Source organism: Bemisia tabaci, chromosome 1 (genome assembly GCF_918797505.1).
Source record: "Bemisia tabaci chromosome 1, PGI_BMITA_v3".
NCBI classification, from domain to species: domain Eukaryota; kingdom Metazoa; phylum Arthropoda; class Insecta; order Hemiptera; family Aleyrodidae; genus Bemisia; species Bemisia tabaci.
In genome coordinates this window covers 9,486,321-9,510,645 of record NC_092793.1, presented here as the reverse complement: position 1 = coordinate 9,510,645, position 24,325 = coordinate 9,486,321, and the positions used below count along the sequence as shown (strand labels likewise).

At 39.1% G+C, this 24,325-nt stretch overlaps 1 protein-coding gene across 5 annotated transcripts in view; it reads right to left on the bottom strand.

The window, feature by feature from the left end:
• Nucleotides 1-24,325, bottom strand: part of tai (basic helix-loop-helix family member taiman) — a 254,441-nt gene that overhangs the window by 16,264 nt on the left and 213,852 nt on the right. For all 5 annotated transcript variants that reach the window (XM_072295888.1, XM_072295882.1, XM_072295871.1 and 2 more), the window contains 14 exons: nucleotides 24,120-24,245; nucleotides 15,131-15,281; nucleotides 13,102-13,548; nucleotides 11,983-12,237; nucleotides 11,123-11,343; nucleotides 9,508-10,282; nucleotides 8,376-8,495; nucleotides 7,608-7,920; nucleotides 5,331-5,582; nucleotides 4,171-4,328; nucleotides 3,407-3,655; nucleotides 2,556-2,747; nucleotides 1,995-2,143; nucleotides 639-753 (listed from right to left, as the gene is read on the bottom strand). In XM_072295888.1, coding sequence (XP_072151989.1) covers nucleotides 639-753; nucleotides 1,995-2,143; nucleotides 2,556-2,747; nucleotides 3,407-3,655; nucleotides 4,171-4,328; nucleotides 5,331-5,582; nucleotides 7,608-7,920; nucleotides 8,376-8,495; nucleotides 9,508-10,282; nucleotides 11,123-11,343; nucleotides 11,983-12,237; nucleotides 13,102-13,548; nucleotides 15,131-15,281; nucleotides 24,120-24,205 — 3,483 coding nt within the window. In that variant the 5' untranslated portion in view covers nucleotides 24,206-24,245. The remainder of the gene's footprint in view (nucleotides 1-638; nucleotides 754-1,994; nucleotides 2,144-2,555; nucleotides 2,748-3,406; nucleotides 3,656-4,170; nucleotides 4,329-5,330; nucleotides 5,583-7,607; nucleotides 7,921-8,375; nucleotides 8,496-9,507; nucleotides 10,283-11,122; nucleotides 11,344-11,982; nucleotides 12,238-13,101; nucleotides 13,549-15,130; nucleotides 15,282-24,119; nucleotides 24,246-24,325) is intronic.

Genomic DNA, 24,325 nt, shown 5'->3' with positions numbered 1-24,325 from the left:
TAACAACACCAATTTTTAAACGCTACTATAAAATTTGTTTTTAAATCATTGTGGTTATGATGAAAATAAAATGCCTAACCGTTTAAGGGCTAAATCTTCCAACATTTACCAGCCAAACAAAGCCATGTTTGAAATCCACATATGACAACACCTTTGTCTTAGATCGGTTTCACAAGAATAATCCGATGATGGGATTTTTTGCATTGTGCATATGAAAAAAAAAAGGGGGGGGGGCAAAGAGTAAGGAGCAGGCTCAACATGACTAGAACAAATAGACGCATTGTTAAGTCAAAAATTGAAGTCAGAAAAATAATAAGGGAGGTCAGCAACTCAGCAAGCCTTTAATTCTCGCTGACTTGCTGACTGATTTTGCCGACAAGATGAGCACTTTAGCTGAGTTCAAAGAACAATTGGATACAGCGGTGCAGTGTGGTTATTAACAATGTGTCTCAAACAATGCATTATGCCAGTTGTTGTGGTGGATTCATGAGTATTGCAATTATAAATTCAGAATTTAAACCAAGTGAGATGAAACCGTTACTTCGATTTTGAAAAGATTATAAAAAATTTAACTGATCTTCTCGACCAGCCACAGGGATTTTTATGGTTCAGAATTTACATGCGACCTTGGAACTCACCTGTGAAACTCGGGGAGAAAGCTGTTGCTGAAATGGAGAAAGACCACTGGGTGACAGTCGAGCTCCAGTTTGTTGTGCTGCAGATGATACTGCAGGGAAACTATTCACGCCACCGCTGAAAGAAAAAGAAAAGGAAATTTGTAGCAAAAAAGGGAACTTGAGGCTATCCTTTCATTCTTGATAATAGAACGAATCTTACTCCTTTACAAGACACTCAACTAAAACGAATAGTTCTGATTTTGGACCTAAGTTACCTTATGAGAGCTGATAACTAACTGAAATCCATCGAAATTCTGATAGAAAATACTACTGAGTTTGCAGACGTGAGTATCACTGGATAGAATCGTCAAATAAAACAATTATCGACTAAAAATTACTGACAGGGCTGTACGAATAGTGAATTTTTCAAACGAAGCGAATAGCGAATAATTTTGCCAATAATTCATGAATACGAAGCAAAGGGTGAATAACTGGTCAATGACTCACAACCACGAATAGTAAAACGAATAATTTAGAATGACTTTTAAGTGCAAAAATTACTAAAGTCGACAAATAAGTGTGATTAATTTTTTTAAGAATTTTCCATTTGCTCATACACCTGCACAGAAAACAATGGAATGCTGAGATAGTAACCTAGGCTGTTAAGAATGTGTTTGAAGATCCATGGATACTGGCTCGACTATTCCTGCAGTTATGAATGCATTTCCGGGATTTGAAGGTAACTGTGCGGGCAGTCAAGCTAGCATCTAAGGATCACCAGACACATTTCTAGTGTTTTATTTATTTCGGTGATGATGAAGACGTTTTAATGAAAATGTGTTAATGAACTATTTGCACTTTCCGTCTTGGTTATTTGACTTTCAATGTGTGGAACTCTTGGAGCAACCAAGATATGCTGACCAATCGCAATCGCACAAGCTGTTTGTAAACTCGGCAAAGTCGGTAAAGATCAAAGGAGGCACGCTATTCACGATGTCTTGGATGGAAGCCTTGCGCAGGTTCTCATAACGTTTCATGATTGCCACTGGAAAATTTGTTATTTTGGATGGCGCGAGTATTCGAAAATTCGTTATTCCTGACTGCGTGAATATTTAAAAATGTCGGTTCGAAAATTCACTATTCGCGACGGCTCAAGTATTCCCGATTTGCGAATATTCGCACAGCCCTATGCTAACCACTTAATCCTGATGAGAGGGTCTTTGAGTTAACACAGGCAACACTGCTAACATTTGAAAGGATGAATCGATTATTAATTAATGATTTAAAATTAATCATAACACAATTCAAACATTTACCTTAAAGTTACAAAAAAAACCCAACCCTGGCAAAAATTAGATCGAGATTTATAAGACTTACTTGACAGGTGAAAAGGTTTGTTGCTGGTGAGAAAGAGGTGAATAAGGAGGGGCCCTTTGAGAGGGAGAGATCTGGGAAGGTGCGCTGTTGAGTAACGCATTACCGTAACTACTTGGAGACAGCTGAGAGTCAGGTACACTGGACGATCGCTGTATAAAAGATAAAATGAGGATGTTATGACATAGAATCAATTGATTCAAATGTTTTACACTTTCATTTTAGTGAAGTTGCTGTGAAATTCCATTTGTGTGAGAGGAAAAAATAGGCACCCACAGCTCACTAAGTACCGATAGGTTTAAACTCCAACTAAACAATGAGAGACGCCAAAGAAAAATATCTTTTTTTCAACTGTAATATACAGAATTTATTTTTTTCGTCTTTAGATTGTGTTGAATTTTTTAATATTAATCATATTTTTCATTGATGTGTTTAAGAATTCTTGGAACAATTAACAAACTTTTTTCTAAAAAATTCAGAAAATAGTTAGAGATAGAATCTCACCAGATTTTTTGTAAAAATATTATGCTAAAATGAGGCGCCATAAAGGTGCACCGACTTTACCTGAAGCGATACATTAGGTGCAACAGAGTTATTCATGAGAGAATCAATATTTTGTAATTCCTGAGGAGTAGCTGCTGCATTGCTTGGGATCAATAATGACTGCTGCTGCTGCTGTTGCAGAAGACGTTGTTTTTGCTGTTGTTGTTGCTGCTGCTGCAGCAATTTTGACCTCTGTTGTATCACTAATTGTTGCTGGAAAGAGAAAATATATGATTGTAAAATTAATAAAAGATCTCACATGGAACTTTTTGGATGAAAAAATGTGTTCCAGTTACGCAAGTAAATTAAGGTGTGCATAAGTTGCTGAAATAAGTTTTTAATACAATTGAGGCGTTGAGTGCAAAAAGAGCACTTTTAGGTTTTGGTGTTTCAAAATTTCTACTGCTAATCTGTTTTAGAGAGAAAATTATTCAGTGAATTTTTTTGTCTTCAGCGTTGTAAAATCTTAAAGATTACTCAGTGAAAGTTTCAACGATTTACATATAGTTGCCTTGATCAACATGGAATGTTGGCAGAGATTCTGAGTCACCCTCACCGAGAAGTGCCCTTTCTGCACCCAGTGCTTCAGTTGTCATAAATAATAGAAAAACATTCTTTTTTTACTTGCATAAGCTACTACAAGGTGCAACTTAAACAACAAAAAACTACAAAAACAGAAATGGTAAAATAAGAATTTGATCACTTCAATGTTCTACAAATTAGAAGATGAACCAATGTTGACACAAGCAAACCTTGATCAGATAATCCTGAGAAAATACTTGGAGGCAATGTGAGATATTGGTTATTTTATCATACAGGGAAAAACATACGTGAAAAAAAAGAGATAACTGTCAGAAAAAAATGATTCCTACCTGAGCTAGATGAGAATTTGCACCCGTAAAGGGTGGGCGTTGACCAAGGGGAGCTTGCGATATAAACCTTGGCCGCTGCTGGTAGACAGGTGGAGGCGGGTAGTTTTGTTGTTGTTGTTGTTGTTGCTGCTGTTGTTGCTGCTGCTGTTGTTGTTGCTGCTGCTGCTGTTGTTGCTGCTGCTGATGTTGTTGTTGCTGATGTTGTTGTGCTTGAGCAGATTGTATCGAGTTTTGACCAGCAGATAATTGCTGGAGAAAAAATTTAAAAGAATGAATATAATTAAATTACTGTCTATTAAGAAATTAATCGCTGACAAAAGGGTGTTTTGGATGCAAACTTGGTGTTGCAAACATTGAAAGAGAGAAGCAAGACAATGATCGACGGACAGTGGTATGGTGTGACAGAAAACAGAAGTGCAAAAGAGTTCAGTGATTGACGATGATTTTGAAAAATATTTGGCGCAAAATTAAGAATTATGGAGCTGAAATGAAATGATATGAAGTGTAAATGCTGCTACTCCTGACTTTGGGGCTGAAAATCGATTATGTGCAGCTTTTTTGGAGCATCATTTTCACTGATAAACTTGTTTTAAGCATTTTGTCTTCTACGATCCCAGGTATATTACAAGTTTCACAGAATGAGAATATTAAGAACAACCAGCAGCAAGAGAGAGGCGCACTGTTTCTATTTATCATTATTATTTTTGACAAAAAAAAATGAATATGTACTTTACGGATGCCCCGCATGATCACTGAATACTTACATTATTATAGGAGGAATTTTTTATGGTGCTTTCACAAAGCATGAGAGACTTTTGAATTGCATCAATGGCAGCTGTTTTATCGTTGGGAGTATTAAACTGGTATCCTAGAGAGTTTGGTGATTCTATCACATCTAATAAGTTCATAATTGCAGAGGAATCTGGAAAAAAAAATAGAAAAATATTGAAAAAGTAGCTCATGAAGATTGGGAAAAAGAAATTTACAGCAAGTACTTTAGGCATTATTCCTATTGATGATGAGCATGAGTCTTAGGACTTTCGAGTAAAAAGAAGTTGAAACAGTTAAATTTAGAATAGCTACTCCTACACTCAGGATACATGCAAAAATGTAATTCATCATCACTTGTAGATTAATCCAAAACACAGGCGGTGACAATAAAATTCTGGGAATACTAATGGACACCATTGTTTAATACAATTACCCTGAATGATACAAGAATGAACCAATGGATAGAGTACAAAATTCAGCACTTTGACTCATGTTTACTAATCAAAACTTGACGCAGAAGACAATGGACGCATTAAAACTTGAACAGGTAAGTTAGAAAACAGCTGTTTTGTCTGGGTTAATTCACATTTCCTGCTTACAAAAAGCAGTCTACTCGAGTCATATCTAGCATTAAACTAATTTTGAAATACTTCACCATGCAAGAATTTTCCTGTGTGTCAAATTTTCTCTAACAAGATTAAAGGTACCTTGTATCAGAGGGTCAAGAGCTCAGGACGATGTATATGAAAACAAGCCCTAGTAATTTGTTTCATGTGTTATAGGTTGATTTCAAAGCACCTTTGAATATGATTACTTTCCGAACGGAAAATTGGAATTGACTGTTTAAAATGCAAACTAGAAACGTTTATTTCTCACTTAATTGCAGAATTTTTGATATGTTCAATGAAATTTTGATGAGGAAACATGTGTTGTAGTGCTTAGTTTCTTACTCAGTCTAGTGGTGCATTGAAAAAAAGCATGAATGGAATTTGTCGCTCCTTCGACATAAGGGCGTATCTTTATATCCACAGTAGTCCCGGAAAGTAAGGAGTTATATGAACCTTACGGCTCACATGGCGATTGAGATGCACCTGTTTGGCGATATGACTTTGACAATATAATTTAATAAAAGAACGGAAAGCAAGTTAGTTACCAGTTATAATGGCATCAGGAACAATATCTATCACTTGATCCAAAATATCGGACAACACAGGATCAGACAATTGGTGTGAGTCCCATGAGGGGCCATTGCTGTTGTCCCACTGGCGCGGTGGCTGCTGATCATTTTCTATCATATAATTATGCTGTTGAGGTTGTTGAGGTCGTGTAGGTGCAGTCCCCGGTCTTGGACCGTTTCTGAGCCCTCCGTGAGCATTTTGCCGCTGTAAGCTACCTCCAGACCATGCTAAAATGCACAAAGATTGAAATGAAATTACTAATAGCTTCCAGAAATTTGCAGATGGACTGTGGAAAAATTTGCCTTAAAAATTACAGAAACTAATGGAAGAAGTTGTATTACTAATTTTATTCGATGTGAAAAAAGGAGAGGCAGCAACATAGTGGTACAATGATTACAGGGTTATAGATAAATTTTAAATATTCATCACAAATCTCCTTTGATATAGTCATGCCTCTGTTGAGGAATTGAACTGAAGAGTGCAGAGTTTCCATGATTTCTCCATTTCCCAATTCTTAGACTTCCCATAACTTTTCTTTATTCTCCCAGACTTCAAAATTTCCAAATTCCCTGACTTTTCGAGACCTTGGAACGAAATTCCGCTTAGAATTCTTTTCTTTTAATTGCGCTGGCTATTGTTTTCATTTGCAAAATTTCCACCTCTGAAGAATCAAATTATAAAGAAAGAGGCTTAGAAAAAGACAATATCAAGCTGCTTGCTTTGTTTTGAATGGCACCAGCTGAATTTACTGAGCCTCCATCCTACTAGACAAATTTACTGATTATTCGCAGGAATTCCTGTGAATTCCCTGGGTCGCTAAATACTCCCTGGCTTTTTGTGACTTTCCAGGTTTTTCAGACCACCGGTAACCCTGTAACGTCACATTTTCTGCAAGCAAAACTATTTTTCCACCTTCGAACTCCAGGATATACATAACTTGTTATTGCTATAAGAATTTGATTCTTATTGAGGCAGCCTCTGCCTCTACTGAAGTTCATTAGTATAAATTGTGTTAATTACATTAATAGAGCCACCCCCAGTGTTACCAACTTTCAAGAATTTCCACAGCTAAAGAATGAAGTAAATAGTAGAGTGTTTTCCAGTATATTGAAAGTAGAAATACCTAAAAATATGGGGATTGAAAATATTCAGCGTCTCTATGGTAAAAAAAAGTAGAGTTGGGCCGAAATGATTTTCCTCGTCACCGGATCCAGATACGGATATAGATTTTTTGTATCCGGCCCGGATAATTTGCCAAGGTATTCAGCCAGAACCGGATAATACTGGATCCGGATAGTGCTTTTAGACACGAGAAAAATCTTCCGATTTTGCACGAGAAAAATTTCCCGATCTCGAGCGAGAAAAATCTCCTGATTTCGCGCGAAAGAAATCTCCCGCTTTCGAGCTTTGGTCAAGAGGCACATTGTATATCACACCATCAAGACCGTCATCCACAATGTATGTACCTTCGCTTCGGCAACCTCTATATTTTTCAATGATACGCTGAGTCGGCCCGCTAAAACGAATACTAAAAAAAAAAAGACCAGGCAGATAAGCAGCATGGCTTTCATTGGCTTCATAATGTGATGGGCCAGATGAATCTGATGTGCAGAAAGAGAGATATTATCGTACCTAAACAAAACAAAAGTGGAAAACAGCGCTTTGACGCTGCAATAAGAAGCTGCGGACTGCGACATTACAATAATTGCGGAGTTACACTTGGACTAAAAACGTTACCAACAGGGACCTTATGCACATGTTGGTGGCATTGTTTTTTTTTACCTTCCACCTGCATCATCGTCTTTGAAAGTGAAACACGCGGACTTTCGGAATTAAGGGTCACGTTGCAATCGTGTAAATGTGCGGGAAATGTCCTTAATTCCAATGATTACAAGTTTCGAAAAGTTGAACAATTACCATGACTACTGAAAGTGCGCCGAAAAATACCAATATAACACCAAAAATTTCTCGAAATTTTCACGGCCGTAGAAGCACTATCCGGCAGGTCCAAAAACCGGATATCGCAATTATCTGGCCGGAGGCGGATATCCGGAATCCGGCCGGCTAATCGCCGGATACCCGGCCCAACTCTTAAAAAAATTGAAGGAGGTTTTGAAAAAATAACCAACAAACCAGTTAGCAAAAGTTGAAGTAAATTTGTTGATTCTCAAGAGAAATTACCAGTAAAAGGTGACTCCATATCCTTCCACAGAAATTAAAGAGAAAAAATAATAATTGCTCTTCTAACTCACCAGCAGGCACTTTATTGACACGAGGTATATTATCCTGAGGCGTGGCAGAGATGACTGACGGGGGTATTGGCGGAATGTGTGTAGGTGTGTTCGGTTTTTCTGCAAGGAGAGATGCCAACATTTTGTTTCTTTCCCAGAGCTTGCTGTTTGGTTGTTGAGATGCACTAGAACCCGGAGGCGGTGGGGGCGGAAGAGTTTCTAAAATACTGACTGGATTACTGATTGGATTGCTTACTTTCTTCGCACTCTGACCTCCTGTATCTTCCCCTTCTTCACTCGGCCTTTTCCGCGATTGCCCTCGGTTAAGATTATCCTGTACAAAAGTTCACGCATAATATTAGAGAATACAGTGAAATCTCCAAATGAGTAATCTAATGATGAGAGAAATGAATTCTGTGTTTCAAAATAGCGTTTTGAAATATAGTTTCGAAAATGTCTCTGTTATACCATTTAATTCGTTCTTTTTAGTGATCTATATTATTTATTATGCTTGTTTTGATCCTTGTTCTTCTCTCCTTTTTTTTCTTTTTTTTTTTATTCTTTGCTGGTTGTTTATTTTTCTTTTCACCTATTCCTACTATCTACCTATTCCTAGTAGGATACAACCAGGAATAACTGAACATTACCTAAGAAATTTTGATGGGCACAAATATTTTAATTATGTTAGAACTGGAAGGAGCAATCTCATCAAGCACAATCTTTAAAAGGAGAATGAGTTATTTGAAAAATTAGGAGAAAATAGATAAAAGAAAAATTATAGTAACTTACATCTGTAGAATTATGTTTAGACGAATCTTCTTCCTTGAAGAGATGTTGGAGCAATTCGTTTTGCTTCTTGAGCCCCGCTCTTGCCTCAACATCATCATCATCCTTACGTTCATTGAGCAGCTGAAAAATATTTCATATTGAGCGTTTTCATAATAATTGTTTCAGACATGACATGAAGGAAAGGACAAAAAAAAATATTGAAGGTGACAATTGATATTTGTATACCTTTTTTTAAATTACCATTTCTTCTATCCTTGAAGGTAAATAGATCCAGATTCTGGGAGAATCAACTGATTTAGTGGCAATGTAATAATTTTACCTTACAGTACCGATAGTTTATTGAATGTAGACAGACTTACTTCTGGTTATATTTGCAACAGGGTGGTTTCCATCAGGCCGTTAATCAATCGGTAAATGTATGGAAAGTGTCGATAGTCTGATTTTATACATCTTAGAGGGTAAACTGGGGGAAAACATAGTTAATTGAAGTGTTCATTATCGAAATATTTGGATTAAAATGTAAAAAATCGTCTTTTTACCAATTTTTGACCTTTTTTGGCCTATTAGAATTTTTTTTATGCCCTTAACTGTCCTAAAGCAATTGAAAAAAGTATATCAACCAAAAGTATATATCTTAAACTTGAAGTACAAAAAAAAAATCGAAAATCGGAGCGACTGTTTTTTAGATAATTCAGTTTGAACATTGAATGGCGAAAAAATAGTAAATTTTAAAAAATCCTAAATTACGGCCATTTAAATAATTTTTAGCTAAATTTCGATGGCATATTCGAAATCTACATGAAAAACTGGTCTAGAAATACTCTTTCAAAGTATGATGGATTGATACAGTCTTGTTATGGAGAGTCAAAGAGAGGGAAGTCGAGAAAATGAGAATCGCTAAAACAGGCTTTTTTGAATATCGCTAAAATTCACCCCATCTTTGGGGGTCGATATCTCGCGAACGGGGCGTCGGATGGGAAAACCCTTCAAATTAGTTTCTTATAATGATGTAAAGACCCCGTATACCAATTTTCAGCCAAATCGGAGGGGGTCGAGTTCCGAGCCTGGCACAGTTGACAAGGAATGACCCATTTTACAGACAATATAGCAAAGATATAGGGCTAGCACTTACTTGTAATAACATATTGTTATTTCCAGATGATGGTTTGTTCTGTTGAGCAGGCGGCGTATCAGGTGGAGGGTGCGTAGGGGTAGTATGTGGTGTACCCATGCTATGCCTCCTCACCAAACCACTCATCCCTTCTTCAATTTTCACACTAATATTTTCTGAGCCTTCCTCCTTTTCTTGATCCAAAAGTTTCTTCAAGATCCGGTCTTTATTTCTACCAGCAGCTTGACTATCCTCACTATCAGTAGAGCTTCTTTTGTTCGTCAACAAATTCCGCAACCTTGCTGATTCCCCGTTTTCTGATGCACTTTCTAACGGCTCTTTTTGCTCTTTTGGTTCATCCAGAACTGGAAGCGGACTGAACACAAAGGAGTTTGAAAATGGGGTAGTGGGTGGATTTGTCGCTGGGCTAGGTTGTGTCGCCTGAGAGTATGGGTTTAGTGGACTTTGGGCTGGTGTAAGCGACTGCCTGGACTCTGGCCCGTCCCAACTAGGCCGCTCTTCGTTGCTCGGCATATTTAGATCCCAACTACACGTAGACGTAGGAAATAGATCATTCAAATCAGACATACTAATGTCATTATTGAGAGTAAAGGTATGGTAAGCTGAGTTAGAGTTAAGCGTAATGGTATTACAGGATTCATTTGTGCTCCTTCGAGAATTCGGTGGTCCTTGTAAATTTCCATTGACAATAGGCATTAATGGACCTCCTACAGAGCTTGTACTCAAACTTGGTCCAGATATCGAACTATCTGACGTTGCTGGCACATCATTATCACTGTGAAAAATACAAAAAAATGAATTACTTTCATCAGTGAGGAAATAGTAAGAATTACGTTGCTTAAAGGACGGGTACATAGAGAGCTTCCCAAAAATTGCTTTTTTCAGGAACCATTGGCATTTGATTGAAAAATGGTTAAAATGGAATCTTGTGATAAAAAAAAGCCTCTATTATAGTCTTTAGCTGAAGATCAAAGTTGATTTTGACAATACAGTAATGGAGCCATGTGGCCCACCAAGCTCAACTTTTAGAGGCCATTGAAGATTTTTTGGGGGCCAAATTGACTTTTAGCCTATATATCACAGCACTATTTGTGAAAAGTTGGACGCAAGATGTTTTAGTTACAGAGCTAGTAGCTGTAACTTGTTACTTTCGAAAAATCAACAAACAGAAAAATTAGGATTTGTTTTTTGGGAGGGGGCACTTTTGAGGGGCCACGTTGGAGCAGAGCCTTCATTTTTTAGGCGCCATGACCTATTTTACAGGCACATTTGGCACCTGTGAGTTTCGAACACTGCGTTAGGGACTAAGCTACAGCATGAACTTATAATTGCGACCTTATCTGCCTCATCACAAGTGTCTAATCTGCCTGATTTACAAGTGATTCTATTCATTTGTTGTTGTGTAAAAAATTAACCAAATTCGAGAAGTTGGACAATTAATGCCTGAGCACTAATGACGCTTGTGATACTTTGGCAAGAAGGTGGCGATATGATACCTTCTTAAACTTATTGTTTTTTACTTGATAGCATGCTCTTTGATTGCGAGCATCACTTAGCTAATTATATAAATTAAGATAAATAAATAGAATAAGACTGTAAGAAGTTTTTGACTTACCTAATTATAGAATGAGTTGCCATTATAAAGTCGGGATCAATTCCAGTGGCTTTGAAATATTTCGACTTTGTTTGAACGTGAACATACTTTTCGGCGGCAAGGCGCAACCTATAAATTGCACTCATACAACATCCTGTGGTTAGGGTTTCTTTTAAATGAGAATCTAGTTTTATGAAATCTTGGTCATGGCAAAGTTCTTGCACTAATCGCCCCTTTAAATCCTGGAGGAACAGAGTAGAACAGACATGTTAGAGGTTGTTAAAATTCCATCTAGCCAAGCCAAATTAATTTACTTCATAATATTAAAATTCATAGCTTGCCAGAGGATGATTAAAATCTTCATCGCCCTGATTGAAATGGATGGTCATCAAGAAATATGAGAGACAAAACTCTCCAAAAATAATTAGCTTTAAATGTGACACTTTAGATGACGCTTCTCAATTGCGGGAACACCTCGATTATCCAATCCCCATACCAGGTAACAAAAATGCTGGATAATCGAATATGCATAAAAACATAACAAACAAAATAATTGCGGTATTGCTGTAGTTGTAAATGCATATGAAATTGCTGGAAAAATTCTTTAAATCGATTTCTTAGGAACAGGACTTTAGAGAGATTTTCTGAATATACTGGCCTTCACAAGTCTTGTGGACGGTTTCGAAAATGATCACATACACAGGCTACACCTTTGATAGCTATTCAGCAGCAATTCCTTTTACACTTCCAAAAGTTAAGAAGGATTCAACACAAAACATGTTCTTAGATTCATAAACACTTATACTATGGTTTTAAAGCTGATGATTGATTTTATTGTAAAATATCATAAGAAATAAGTTTGAAGAGAGTAAAACGCTTACCTTATTTAAATACTGGGAATATGTCGATGATACACATGACGTGTCAACACCAACTATTTTACCACTGGGGTCTAGTTTCATAGTGAACTGTTCCGTTGGAGTACCCATTGGTTTTTCATTAGGCGGGATGCGTCGTGCAACACACAGTAAGCATGGGCCGACATCTGCACATTCAGAGCTTACTTCACCGCCACTACTAGTACTGGTATCACCATTGCTCTTTTCTCCAGGGTAAGGTACTTGAGCTGATGAGATCTGAAAAAAGGAGCACCGAATCATGGTAAATCATTTCAATGTGTGTGTTTTTTTTTTTTTTCATTTCAAAGATTACACAGCATATGTGACAGCATACATATTCACTTGCAAGAGTGGCAAGGATGAGAATATACTGACATAATTAGTCACTGATATGCAAGGTTTCTGATTTCAACACTCATCTTCCTTAATGCCCTGTGTCTATTGCAATGTAGGGACTTAACTAGTGGTGCTATTTTGAAACAATTTTGGTATTTCTTAAAAATAGGCCTACACAAGATTGTATGGGTTTTCCTTCTTTAAAACCTGCACAACTTTGTCAAAAGACTGACAATGAGATAGGCGGAGACAAGTCCTGATATAATGTTTTTGACAGTGACAGGAATGCGACTGGGAGCATCACATAAACAAACCAAAAATGCTGTAAATGAGAAGATCATCACCGTGCAACAGGTAGCCCGACAAGGATACCCTTTTGAGTATTTTAACAAGAACTCAAGACAGTCTAGTTTTGTCTGCTACTTAAACTTTGCAAAATGTGTGCAGACAAAAGTCTATACCTACAAAAATTATATTTAGCTTGATCCTGAGGACCTCTGAATAAAACTAGATATTATTTTTTACGGCTATTTACTTAGATTTCAAATGCATTCTTGCTGCTGTGAGTGCCATTAATGAAGAAGAACATCAGTGGTAAAAAAGCCACTTTCTTCAATAATTTGCTCACTTGTGATATCCCTGCAAACTCAATTTGTTTTGAATAATAAAGTATAAGTGAGGCCTGCATGAGTGGTTGGTGCAAACATCTTTGATCACAACATTGATCTATGAATGAATTATGAGGTTCAGAAGCAAAATACTAACCTGCATGGTTTCATATTTTTCTATCCTTTGTTGCTTCTCTTCCATCGTTTCTTCTCGACCAGCGGACGGACCGATGAGTAGACGGCAGTTGAAAATTTTTTTACGGGTTGTTAATGGGTCAACTGAGGATCGGTCTAAGGGAGACCAACCGACCGACATGGGCAAGAGGCAAGAGGAGAATCTGGCATGATCGCCGAGGTGAATGAAATTGTAGATTGACTTGCCGATGAGTTCGTCGCGGGTAAATCGGATGAACTGGTGAACGTTTTCTGAGACGCACTCTATTTTGCCGTCTTGGTTGACGATAAAATAAAACCCCTCGAGAGCTTCCAGAAGGAGAGGCCCAAATATATTGTTAGCTAATAGCGTTGGTTTCGATGAAGATACCTCCCCTTGCTGCACAGCATCACTGCTTCCAGATGCCTCCTGTTGTTTAATGTGCCGGATCTGAAAAAACAACACAAAATGTAACCTTACACTAGATATAAAGTACCTACCTAGTATAAGTACCTACACTACATATAACAATGGAGAATTTGCATGCAAATGTTTTATTGCTTCATCTGAAAGTGCTTAAAGAGCTGATTTCACAGAATTTTCTATAATTTTTCTCTGATATGGAAAATAGTAGAAAAATAGATTCAAAAGTGAGAAAATGCACCGCCTAGAGACGTCATCTGGCAGCATTTCCCATTTAAACACATGTATTTTAGCAGATTAGATCATTTTGTCATATCTTCTCCAATCATTATTCGATTCATGAACCAAGGGTATCTTTGTGTTCAGTTCACTCAGTAGTTTTCACCTAAACACGAAATTTCAGACACCTGCAAATTCTCTATTGACAACAAGCTAATTTTAAAGCGATTAAGTTCCTTTAAAAGAAATATTTTGAGTTGTTTCATTCCTGAGCTTGAGAATCCCCTCTGTGCGATTTGATAGCTTTTTTTCATTTCAATTTCAGGATTTCAGTTTTTGATAAAAACAGTACAGGAAGGTAAACTGACTAGATACTGAACCGTCATTAAAATTCCAACTTCAATGATCCCACTTGAACTGATTGCAGTGGGCGCACGAGTCGTAAGACAGTAGGTTGGAGTTATTTGCTCAACGTGCTCTGTATTGAGATTTTCAGCTTTATGCTGAATTTTTAACGCACGTTGGCAAAAAAACTCCAACATACTGTTCAATAATACTTTCGGTAGTTTAATTATTGTTTTTTATTTAGTTTTTCCGTAGTTTGATTATGTTTTGTTAGAGTTTATCCAAATTCTTTCCTTCTCTGTAAGTTGCATATGTTTAAAGATGGAAGTTTCGATTTTGTTTCACGTGTATACCAGGAAACGATATAGATTAAATTTGTACTCTCAATTATAACAAGGCTTGCTCGTTGATCTTAAAATAAAATGGAGCAAAAAAAAAAAAAAAAAAAAAAAAACTAGTAAGGTAAGTAACTCGTTGAAAAACGATCCTAATTCATTTGTAGCAGTAAAATCTACAGTTTATTATTGAATCACGACTCATTCAAATACAATCATCTCACTCAACTGCTTCATTGATAACATTTTTCTCGTGGTTGATCAACTTCTACATTCAGGGTAGAGAGGGATCAATCAAAACCAAGCGTTGAAATCTTTTATCAAGCTGCTGTTTGTACAGCCTTTTCCTGTTTCACTCACAGGTCCACAAGTAATAATGTAGAAATGAAGGACTTGGAGGACAAGGCGCAAAAGTGCAGTTTTTGCTATTTCGAGAAATACAGGTTTAAAGTTTCAAATTTACATGAGGCCTTACGGAGGAAAGAAAGTTCGAACTCTTTTTTGAAGCTTATAATCGGAATTTGGGAGTCGATTTCCGAAAATATATTTTAAGACCAGTCTTAGTTGAACTCATTAATAACTCAATTTTTTCAAAAACTGCACTTATGCTCCCCATTCTCTCTTCCAAGCCCCTCAAATGAGAAAGAATATTTCGGCGCACACGATGAACTCCGAATATCTGGACATCAGTCAGAAAATATGATACGTACCTGATTGACAGTCTCCTGGAGGATAGCACACTTATCAGGTTTGTTGACAGCAAGCGAGCTCATGTCCGGGAGAGCATGAATCAACTCGGCCAGTTCCTCGATATAAATATTCTCTTGCTCTCTGCGCCGCTTCTCATTAAGGCACTTATTACTGAAACATAAAAAGGTTCCACATTAGAGAAGATCGAATAGGGGAGTAAGTTATTAAAAATAGAGAATTTGCAGGTGTCTGAAATTTTGTAAATTTCATCTTTAAAATGATACTGCTAGGAAAACTGAGTACGAGGATATCCTTGGTTTCTAAAGTGCAATGCAATCGACGCCAGAAACTTTATCCTTCACGAGAATTTTAGTTTCGTCATTTCTTTCTGTTTTTGTGTTTCATCAATTCAAGTCAGTTGTTTTTGCAATTGGCTACGTTTTAGTGTTTCGTATTTTCTTCTTAATTTCATTTAAAAAAATATGTGAACTCTGATTGGCTCCTGTTTTCACCGATCATCGGCATCACTCAGGACTGATCATTCTAGAGTACCTATATTGAGAGAGTATGGCCACTGGAGTTACCACCTCTGATTGGCTCAGCCATCTTAGGCTAAATGGAGCCCTTAGGACCCAAAAATGGCGGACGCCATAAGTTAATGTAATGCAAAATGACTCAAAATGTAGTTGTCTTTGCTTATCGTAACGAGAAATTTACCAAAATGCACTATTGCGACCTCGTTACATATTTTTAAGGCTAATTGTGTGCAATTTTCGAGAAAAATTATCTTGGATGTAGTAAGGTTGGCAGCGAGTGCGGTTGGTGATATCCGTCAAAAGTTGGCAATGACCCCCCTCCCATCCACAAAAACCAAAACAAAGCACCGCCATTTTTGGGTCCTAAGCCTCTCCATTGGACCCAGTGGCCATACTCTCTCAATATAGGTACTCTACGTTTGATGAATGATATTCGATCAGGAAAATTCGCTTAAGATAAGACAACCTGGCCTGATGATACGTCATCCGTTGGAAGCGGCGGCAGCGCAGCCAGCCTCCGCGCGAGCTGTCGAGGGCAAGCGTGTCACATCGGTGCCGCGATTCAGGCTTAAATGCCCTCTCTCACCGGGGCAGGACTTAAAAATTGAAGCCGTCCAGGCATCGGCAGCGCCGCAACATTTGCGGGCTGGCTTTGATCCGTTCTTTCATTCCGTTTGCACAATCAATTCAAGACCGCAACCTCGTTGCCGATTCTCTCACCTATCCTGCCGTGCTAAGGAAAAACGCCGTATAAACCTTCAGGCGTTGCCAAATTTCCTCGGGCACACACTCACTTTACGAGAAGATTTTTGGATATTCTTCTACCGATTTCTCAGATAATTTTGTTTGTAATTTTATCTAAAGTGTCTGAAAATTTTGAGGAAAAATATTTACAATTTTCCTCAAAAATAAAAATTTTATAGTAGGAGATTTGGCAACTCTCGAATGTTCATACGGCGTTCTTTCTTAGCACGGCAGTATCCGCCCGCATCCATTCTCAGAGATGAAGTCGCCCATCAATGAAATTCGAATCTGGAGGAGAATTTATATTAAAACAAATCGGATTTATAAAAACAAAATTACAAACGAGAAGAGGCGACAAAATCTCTCATTTCCTGAGAGTATAGTAATTTCTAATTTTGTCGTCTCTTAGTGATACAAGAGACAGCACCCTCAATAAGTATAGTTACGAGAGAAACCAAACACGCAATTTGGCCTAGAACGGCGCGACTTAGAGAGAAATGATAACGAGGACTTGAGATGAAAATGAGAAGCCCTCGGCGCGGCGATCGGCATGTAACACATATTAGCGCCTACAAGACTGCACGAATACTTCACGCCTTGCATCAAACACAGTGCGGTCACTGCGGTCAGCGTGAAACGGATAGCGCCTACAAGAATGCATGAATACTTCACGCATTGCGCCAAACAGTGCGGTCAGCGTGAAACGCATAGCGCCTACAAGACTGCGTGAATACTTCACGCATTGCGTCCAACACGGTGCGGTCTGCGCGGCGCGGTGGCGGAAGTTAAAATCATTGAACCGCATTTATGTTTGTTCCTTCATGATATTTTCGTTCATTTCTTATGAATGGAAGGCCTTGTCCACACAGAGATAGGTTTACGGAACTTAACTTTCGCGCAAAGTTTCGTGAACTTTTGCTAGTAGTGTTGACAGGGCTTTCCCAAAAAATGTGTTCAACACGAGTAAATGCGTCTTATGCACCTCTCCCCCGCTGGCACGTTCATTTGATGGTTTTTATCGAGTTTCAAAACGAATGAGAATAAGGGGGCGGCAAAATATAGGCGGCCCATGGGCGGCAAGTAGGTGAATCCGGCCATGAATGGAGAATTTGCACGCAAAATATTATTACTTCATTTCAGAGAGGTCAAAGAGCTGAGTTCGCGATATTTTCATACTTTCTTTCAGACGCGGAAAATTGTAGGAAAATAGACCTTAAAGGTGAGACCAATACGATGTAATGACATTATTAGGAGGCATTCCACTTGTACTTTAGTAGATTAAGTCATTTTGTCAGGGGTCCCATGGACCAAAAAAAAAAAAAAAAAAAAAAAAAAAAAACGGCGGCTCTAGATAGGAAGGAAGGGTTGTTGCAAACCATTGAAGGTTATTAACTGCTGCTATCCTCAAAGGTGGTGAGTATTAAACTAGCCAACGGCAACTGCTATGAGACTCTATAGTTAGTCCATCATTTTCCCCGACAACCACCCGTTTCAAGCAACAGGATCGCTTCATTCAGGGTTGCCACAGAATTTGAAAAATTATATTCCCTGACTCACATTGGTGAAATTCACTAACGTGAACAAATGCCAAGTTTTTCAAAAGACATAGTTAGAAATAGTTTTCAGGCAAAATTTGATGTTCGAAACGTCAAACCCACTCGAGAGAGCAAATGAAGGCGATTTGACGATTTTTCCCTGACTTTTTAAAATCCCCTGACAATTCTCGGTTTTCCCTGACTGTCGCAACCCTGTACATTTATCCTCCGTCTCATTAGTCTACAGCTTTGACTATCGTTTCCGACAGTCAGCCCCTGCAGGCTGATTATTGAAATTGATAGACAAAGCTATAGACAAAGAAGACGTAAGGAGTATGAAGCGATCCTATTGGTTGAAAGGGTGGTTCCTAAAGACTAAGGGAGAAAACGATGGACTAACTGTTGGTTCTCTCGTGGGTCGCTGTTATAGTTAGTCTATTACCTACCTACTTTGGCTATTGCAACTTCCACGAATAGGATCCCTCCATATCCCTTTTTTCTGCTTTGTCTATAGCTTTGTCTATCAATGTCAAAAATCAGCCTGCTGGTGGGCGTAGGGTCTCGGAAGCGGGGAAGCGGGTGCGCGAACCTGCGGCAAGATGGCGCGAGGTAGCGGCACCAGGAAGGGAACAGCGGCAGCGGCGCACAGTGGATCGAGTCAATTAGAGAGGTCGGACATGAAATTTTCGACTAAAACTGCAAATTTTAATGATCATTTCGTCACATTTTAAAAGTCAAGGAGCGCCTCGAGAAGAAAATTTCACGAGAAAACCAATGAAACCACTTGTAGAACCTTAGAATTTGTATAAACGGAGTTATAAGCGTTTAAAGTTTCCAAATTTTGTCCGAGCTCTCCTATTGACTCGATCCACTGTGCGGGAGCGCGGGCCGTATAAATCAAAATCGGAATGAACCTGGGAGCGGACACCACTCACCAGCACCACGGTTGCTTGGTGGACGGTGGCGCGCGGTTACGTAGGTTTCGCCGTGGCGCGCGGGCACCGCGTACCGCGTCAGTGCCTGTACACGTTGGATTCAACGCTAATTACGAGCCGGGCTTCGGGCTCATTCCGGTAACATCAAGCATTCGACTCTGCCAACAAGTTTTTCCATAACGGTGCGGTCAACGTGCAACGTCCAGCGCTGCCGAGCTCAGGAGAAACGCCGTATCAACATCCGAGAGTTGCCAAATTTCCCCTCCGAATATTAATTTTCGAGACGAATAATATAATGAATATCGACGGTGAAACTACCAAACCACGTATCTCGGTTTGCGACGTCGCAAACTTCCTGTCATACTTTATTTTTTAAATGAAAAACTACTTAACGTCCAGTCTTGAAAATTTTTGTGATTTTTCCTCTTCGTGCGGAGAAAATTCTGTGAAAATTTCAAGGAATGATATTGATTTGGTCTACTTCAAAAAAATAAAATGTGAGCGTAGATTTTTAAACACCGCAAACGAGATACGTGGTTTGGTAGTTTCACCGTCGATATTTCTACTTGAAATCTTCTGGGACATAAGATCACATTGCGAAGAAAATTCTCTGCAAAATTGGACGGAAAATTTTCACAAGTTTTCTTGAAAATTTTTATTTTATAGAAATAAATTTGGCAACGCACAAAGGTTCATACGGCGTTTTTCCTAAGCACGGCAAAGCTCGTCGCGTCGTCGCCTTTATCCGCGGCCCAGCATTGGCTGTTAGCGCCTCGTTGCCTCTTGCTCATCGCTTCGGCTCACACTGTCGTGCTAAGGAAGAACGCCGTATGAACGAACATTCGTGAGTTGCCAAATCACCCTCCAAAAAACATGTATTTTTGACGAAATTCATGCGTATTTCTCTTTGAAATTGTTGGATATTTTAGATTAAATTGCACAAAAAAGTGTCTGAAAATTTTGGAAAATAATATTCACAATTTTCCCAGTAATTTCGATTTTCATCGGAAGAAGCTTGGAAACGTTTCAAGGCTCATACAGCGTTCTTCCTTAGCACGGCAGCAGTGGACAAGGCGCCCGCCCCGAGAGCAAAACTCAAAGCGGCGAAATGCCCTCTAGCAATGTTCCATTATTTAAAAAATCGAATAATCTGTAATCGATCAAGCAATTAACGACAGTGAAATAATCGATTATTCATCAATTGTTTTCGAAACATGCTATGAAATAATGGCTAGTCAGAACTTAGACGATCAAAATCGCTTTACTTGCATGTGCGATTATTTGCTGCGAAAAAACGTTGCTTAACACATCCTCAAAATTCTGATTAATCGTAACAATCGATTAGACGATCGATAGGATAACGTTTAATCCACTGTTCGATACACTTTTTCCGCTCTCGAACCGATTCAAATCCGTCGCAAAGGCGTGGAGCTACCACTGAAGATTCGAGGTTGGGTCACGCAACTAAATCAACTTCGCGGCGATGCGGGAGGTGTCGCACGGACTTGAAGGCGCGCGGTGCTTTTCAAATCTGTCGTCGCTAAGGCGTGGAGCTACTACTGAAGATTCGAGGTTGGGTCACGCAACTAAATCAACTTCGCGGCGATGCGGGAGGTGTCGCACGGACTTGAAGGCGCGCGGTGTTCCACTACTAGGTAGCGCAGGCTTCATCTGCATGCGGCTGCAGTTATAATGGAGGATTTCAAGTTTCTCTCGTTTTTCCTCCTTCAAACATTAGTAATCAAGTAAAAGTAGTAAAGTAAGCATTAAGTAAGAACAGTAAATCGATGGTCAAAGTCGACTAATACGATATTCCGATTTTGACGTTATAAATCTCCGATCAAGTTTAATTTTTGAAAAAGGAAACCAATTGACGGTTTTGCTCGGAATTAATGCTTCTCTACTTTGAATTTCACAGATAATTTCAAGTTGTACAACAGATGCACACCGAGGGGGAGGGGGCATTGAGGGTTCAAGTGTCTTGTGTCAGTGTCGCGGCCACCTGTATTACTCCACGATTTAAAAATACCCTTCCTAATACCTTATCCTAGATCATCATCCTCGTCTCGGTTTAAGAAGAAAAAAAAAACCTTTTCGATTCTTCGACGTTGAAATGCGCCCGTTTCTTAGTAGGAAAACTGAGGAAAAAGAGCAGGGGCAATTTGAAAATGACGGCGATTGCTACGTTCAATTAGAAAATCACGGCTAAAGTGATCGCGGACACATTTCTATAAAGATATTTTAGTTAGTCTCCTCGAAAATAAAAGAATAGAATGGAGCTTTATAAAGGTTGCAATCGAGGTACACATTTTTCAACATTAGCTATCGATAAGCTAGATTGACGGTTGTTCTATGTTTTATGACGCGACATTTCCACCCTTAATAGAAAATAACAGCAGAATACGTTCGGCGTCTAACTGATTGTTTGCTTCCGGTATTGATTCACTTCGATTAATGATCCCGACCCGGTTCCAATTTGTCGCAAAGGCGTAGAACTGCCACAGTAGACTCGAGTTAGGTTGGATTAGGTCACGCAGCCAAATCAACTTCGCGGCCATGCGGGAGTTGTCGCACGGAAATGAAGGCGCGTCACAGCAAAATCCCACAGATTTCCTCTGAAGCTGCAATTAACGGGGGGTTTCAAGCATAGTGTCGAGAATTTATGACTATGCTTACAGCCACCCGTCTTTTTTTTTTTTTTTTTTTTTTTTCTGGTCGTCATTTTTTTGGGGGAGTTTTTTAGGATTGGGCCGGGGTGGCTACCGCCACCTAGAATTCCCTGACTTTTCCCTGATTCTTAGGAGCTCATTCCTTGCTGAGAAATCGTAATTTTCTCTCACTTCCCGGGGTATCAAGGGGGGAAAAAATACGTTAAACTCCTCCGAGTTCCAGCTTGACTGGCTTCATTACTTTACTGAACTTCAAAAATTAATTTTACAATGCACGGGCTCTTAAGGTCCTCTTTCTCCCTCCTAAAAGAAACATCACCTTGCAAACTGTGTACAATCAAATCTTCATGAAATTTCCGGATGCGTGACATTAGAAAAAATATAATTGGGGTAGGTAATATGAACAATGTTATGTTAACACCGCGATGTTTCGATTTTGAAAAAAGAGAAGAAGTAAGGTATCCAACTTTGGAAATGATTTTATCTCGCACCGTGTAAATAGTTTGAAAAGGCAATATGTTAACTTGAGAAATTCAACATCATCTCAACCCCTCAATTTGCTTCGGATCGAAGCATTTAAAACTACGATGAATCCAAAACTGAAAGTTGTGATTCCTCTTCGCATTTGGATGAGCACAACACCATTGACCCTGGGCGCTTGATGATGGATGGGAGGGGCGGGGGGTTGAATCACGAATGGATGTGATAAGCGAATGAGATTGGTGGAGGCGGGAGGGGGGCTATCTCCGACGATGACCCCCTTTTTCGGTTACCGAGCCATGCGACGACGCTGCCAATTTGCACGGAAAAACTCGAATTGATTTTGCACAGGATTTCGTAGGAAATGACGATTTAGGAGAAGAGTTCGCGAACCGACAACGCTGTCTGGAGGTGTACCGAAGCAGCGCTTCCAGATTTTCGTGTTTAAAAAAGCTGACAGTTTTCATAGCGCCTATGGAAACTCCCGATGACATCAGAGCCGCTGGGATGCAGACAATAGACGAATTTAGTGTGACGTTACATCTCGATTTAATTTCGATATCTCGAAAGTCGAAACGTGCCCCAACAAACGAACATATAGGAATCTGCGGGATTTAGGCGCAGGGGGGTAGGAGGATTCGCTTTATGACTGTCACTGATATTACGAGCTTATTATACAATCAATTCTTTGTTATTGTGATCTCGAACGTTTTTGTAAATGGCTAGCTTTCATAATTTTAAAGTCCCATGGAGCAATTTTTTAGTTTCAGGCAGTTTTAGCATTATTTCGTATATTGTTCATTTTGGAGGTTATGTTTGTTTGTTGGGGCACATTTCGACTTTCGAAATATCGAACCAACAATATCGCTCCGTGACGTCACCACTAAATTCGTCTATCTTACTTTTATAATCTGACGGTACGAAGAGACTTTGAAAAAAAGTCCCAGAATCAAGTTGGGAGGCGGGATTTCTGAAATTGTTGCATGGCAACAATGAGCGTCGGAATTAGAGATCGCCAGTCGCGCCAACTCGACGCCAGCGGTGCCCGACCTACAGGAAAATGAGCGTTTTTTTACTTCAGGGAGGAAAAAAAATAAATCCGGTTATTTATGCGAACGATCAGGCTGAGCAGCCGGAATCGGCGATTACGGGGCTTATAAAATTGCCCTGACGTTAGAGACTGAGCAACTGCCGCACAGTGCATGAAGCTTAGTGGCATAGAAATGAATTTCTTTGGTCGCAATTTTGTTCTGACTTGACCATTGTTCTTAGGAAACATTAAACCTGAACGTTCTTCTTCGCCACTTTCTTGTGAATTGCGTCACTTATCACTGATTTGCGTGACGTATACGCAGTTCTAAAGACGTGTTTCCCGGTAATTTTTAAAATGTCCCGAACAGGGTTACAACAGAATTTAGAAAATGAAATTACCGGACATTTCCCTGGATTTCGTGACGCATTTCCTTGAAATTCCCTGACGATAGAAGATACGTCAGATGGTTAGAAATACATATTTAGAAATATTTTTCAAGCAAAATTTGATGTTCAAACCATCAAACCCATTTAAGAAAGTAAACCAAGGTGACTAAAGGATTTTCCCCCGACTTTTTTAAACTCTCGACATTTCACAGTTTTCCCTGTCTGTGGCAACCCTCATCAAAATAATCCATTTTTTAAAGGGAATGCACAATTTTTTTAACTATGAGCGCGTCAAAAAATGGCTCTCATCGCTGACACCTCTTTCCGGGTCGCACGCCCAGCTCCTCCAGGGTTGCCACAGAATTTAGAAAATGAATATCCCTGACTATTCTCTGATTTCCTTAACACAATTTGATAAAATTACCTGACAAAAGAAGCTACGACAGATGGTTAAAAAGACAAAAATTTGAATGGTTTTTAGGAAAATATGTTGCACGAAACGCCCAACTCATTCCAATAAGCGATTAAAGGTGACTTAGATATTTTTCCCTCACACTTTCATAATTTTCCCTGAGTTTTTGAAATTCCCTGAGAGTTCCCGGTTTTCCATGACCGTGGCAACCCTGCTCTTCCTTCTACCCCCAACGGACCCAATACATTTCCTTTAGGAAAAATAGGATTTTGTACTTACATCTGAGACTGGGGTTTGGGATCTGGTTTCTTCCGTTCCTGGTTCCGTTTCTTGAGTCCTCCTGCTACAGCACTAGCACCACTCATCTTATCCCAGAGCGAGTCTTGCTGCTCACATGGGCCGAGCCTGCGGAAAAGAAGTAAAAAAATCCGAATTAGTCAAGGGATTCTCGACGGACGTGATTATTATAATGATATTTATTATAA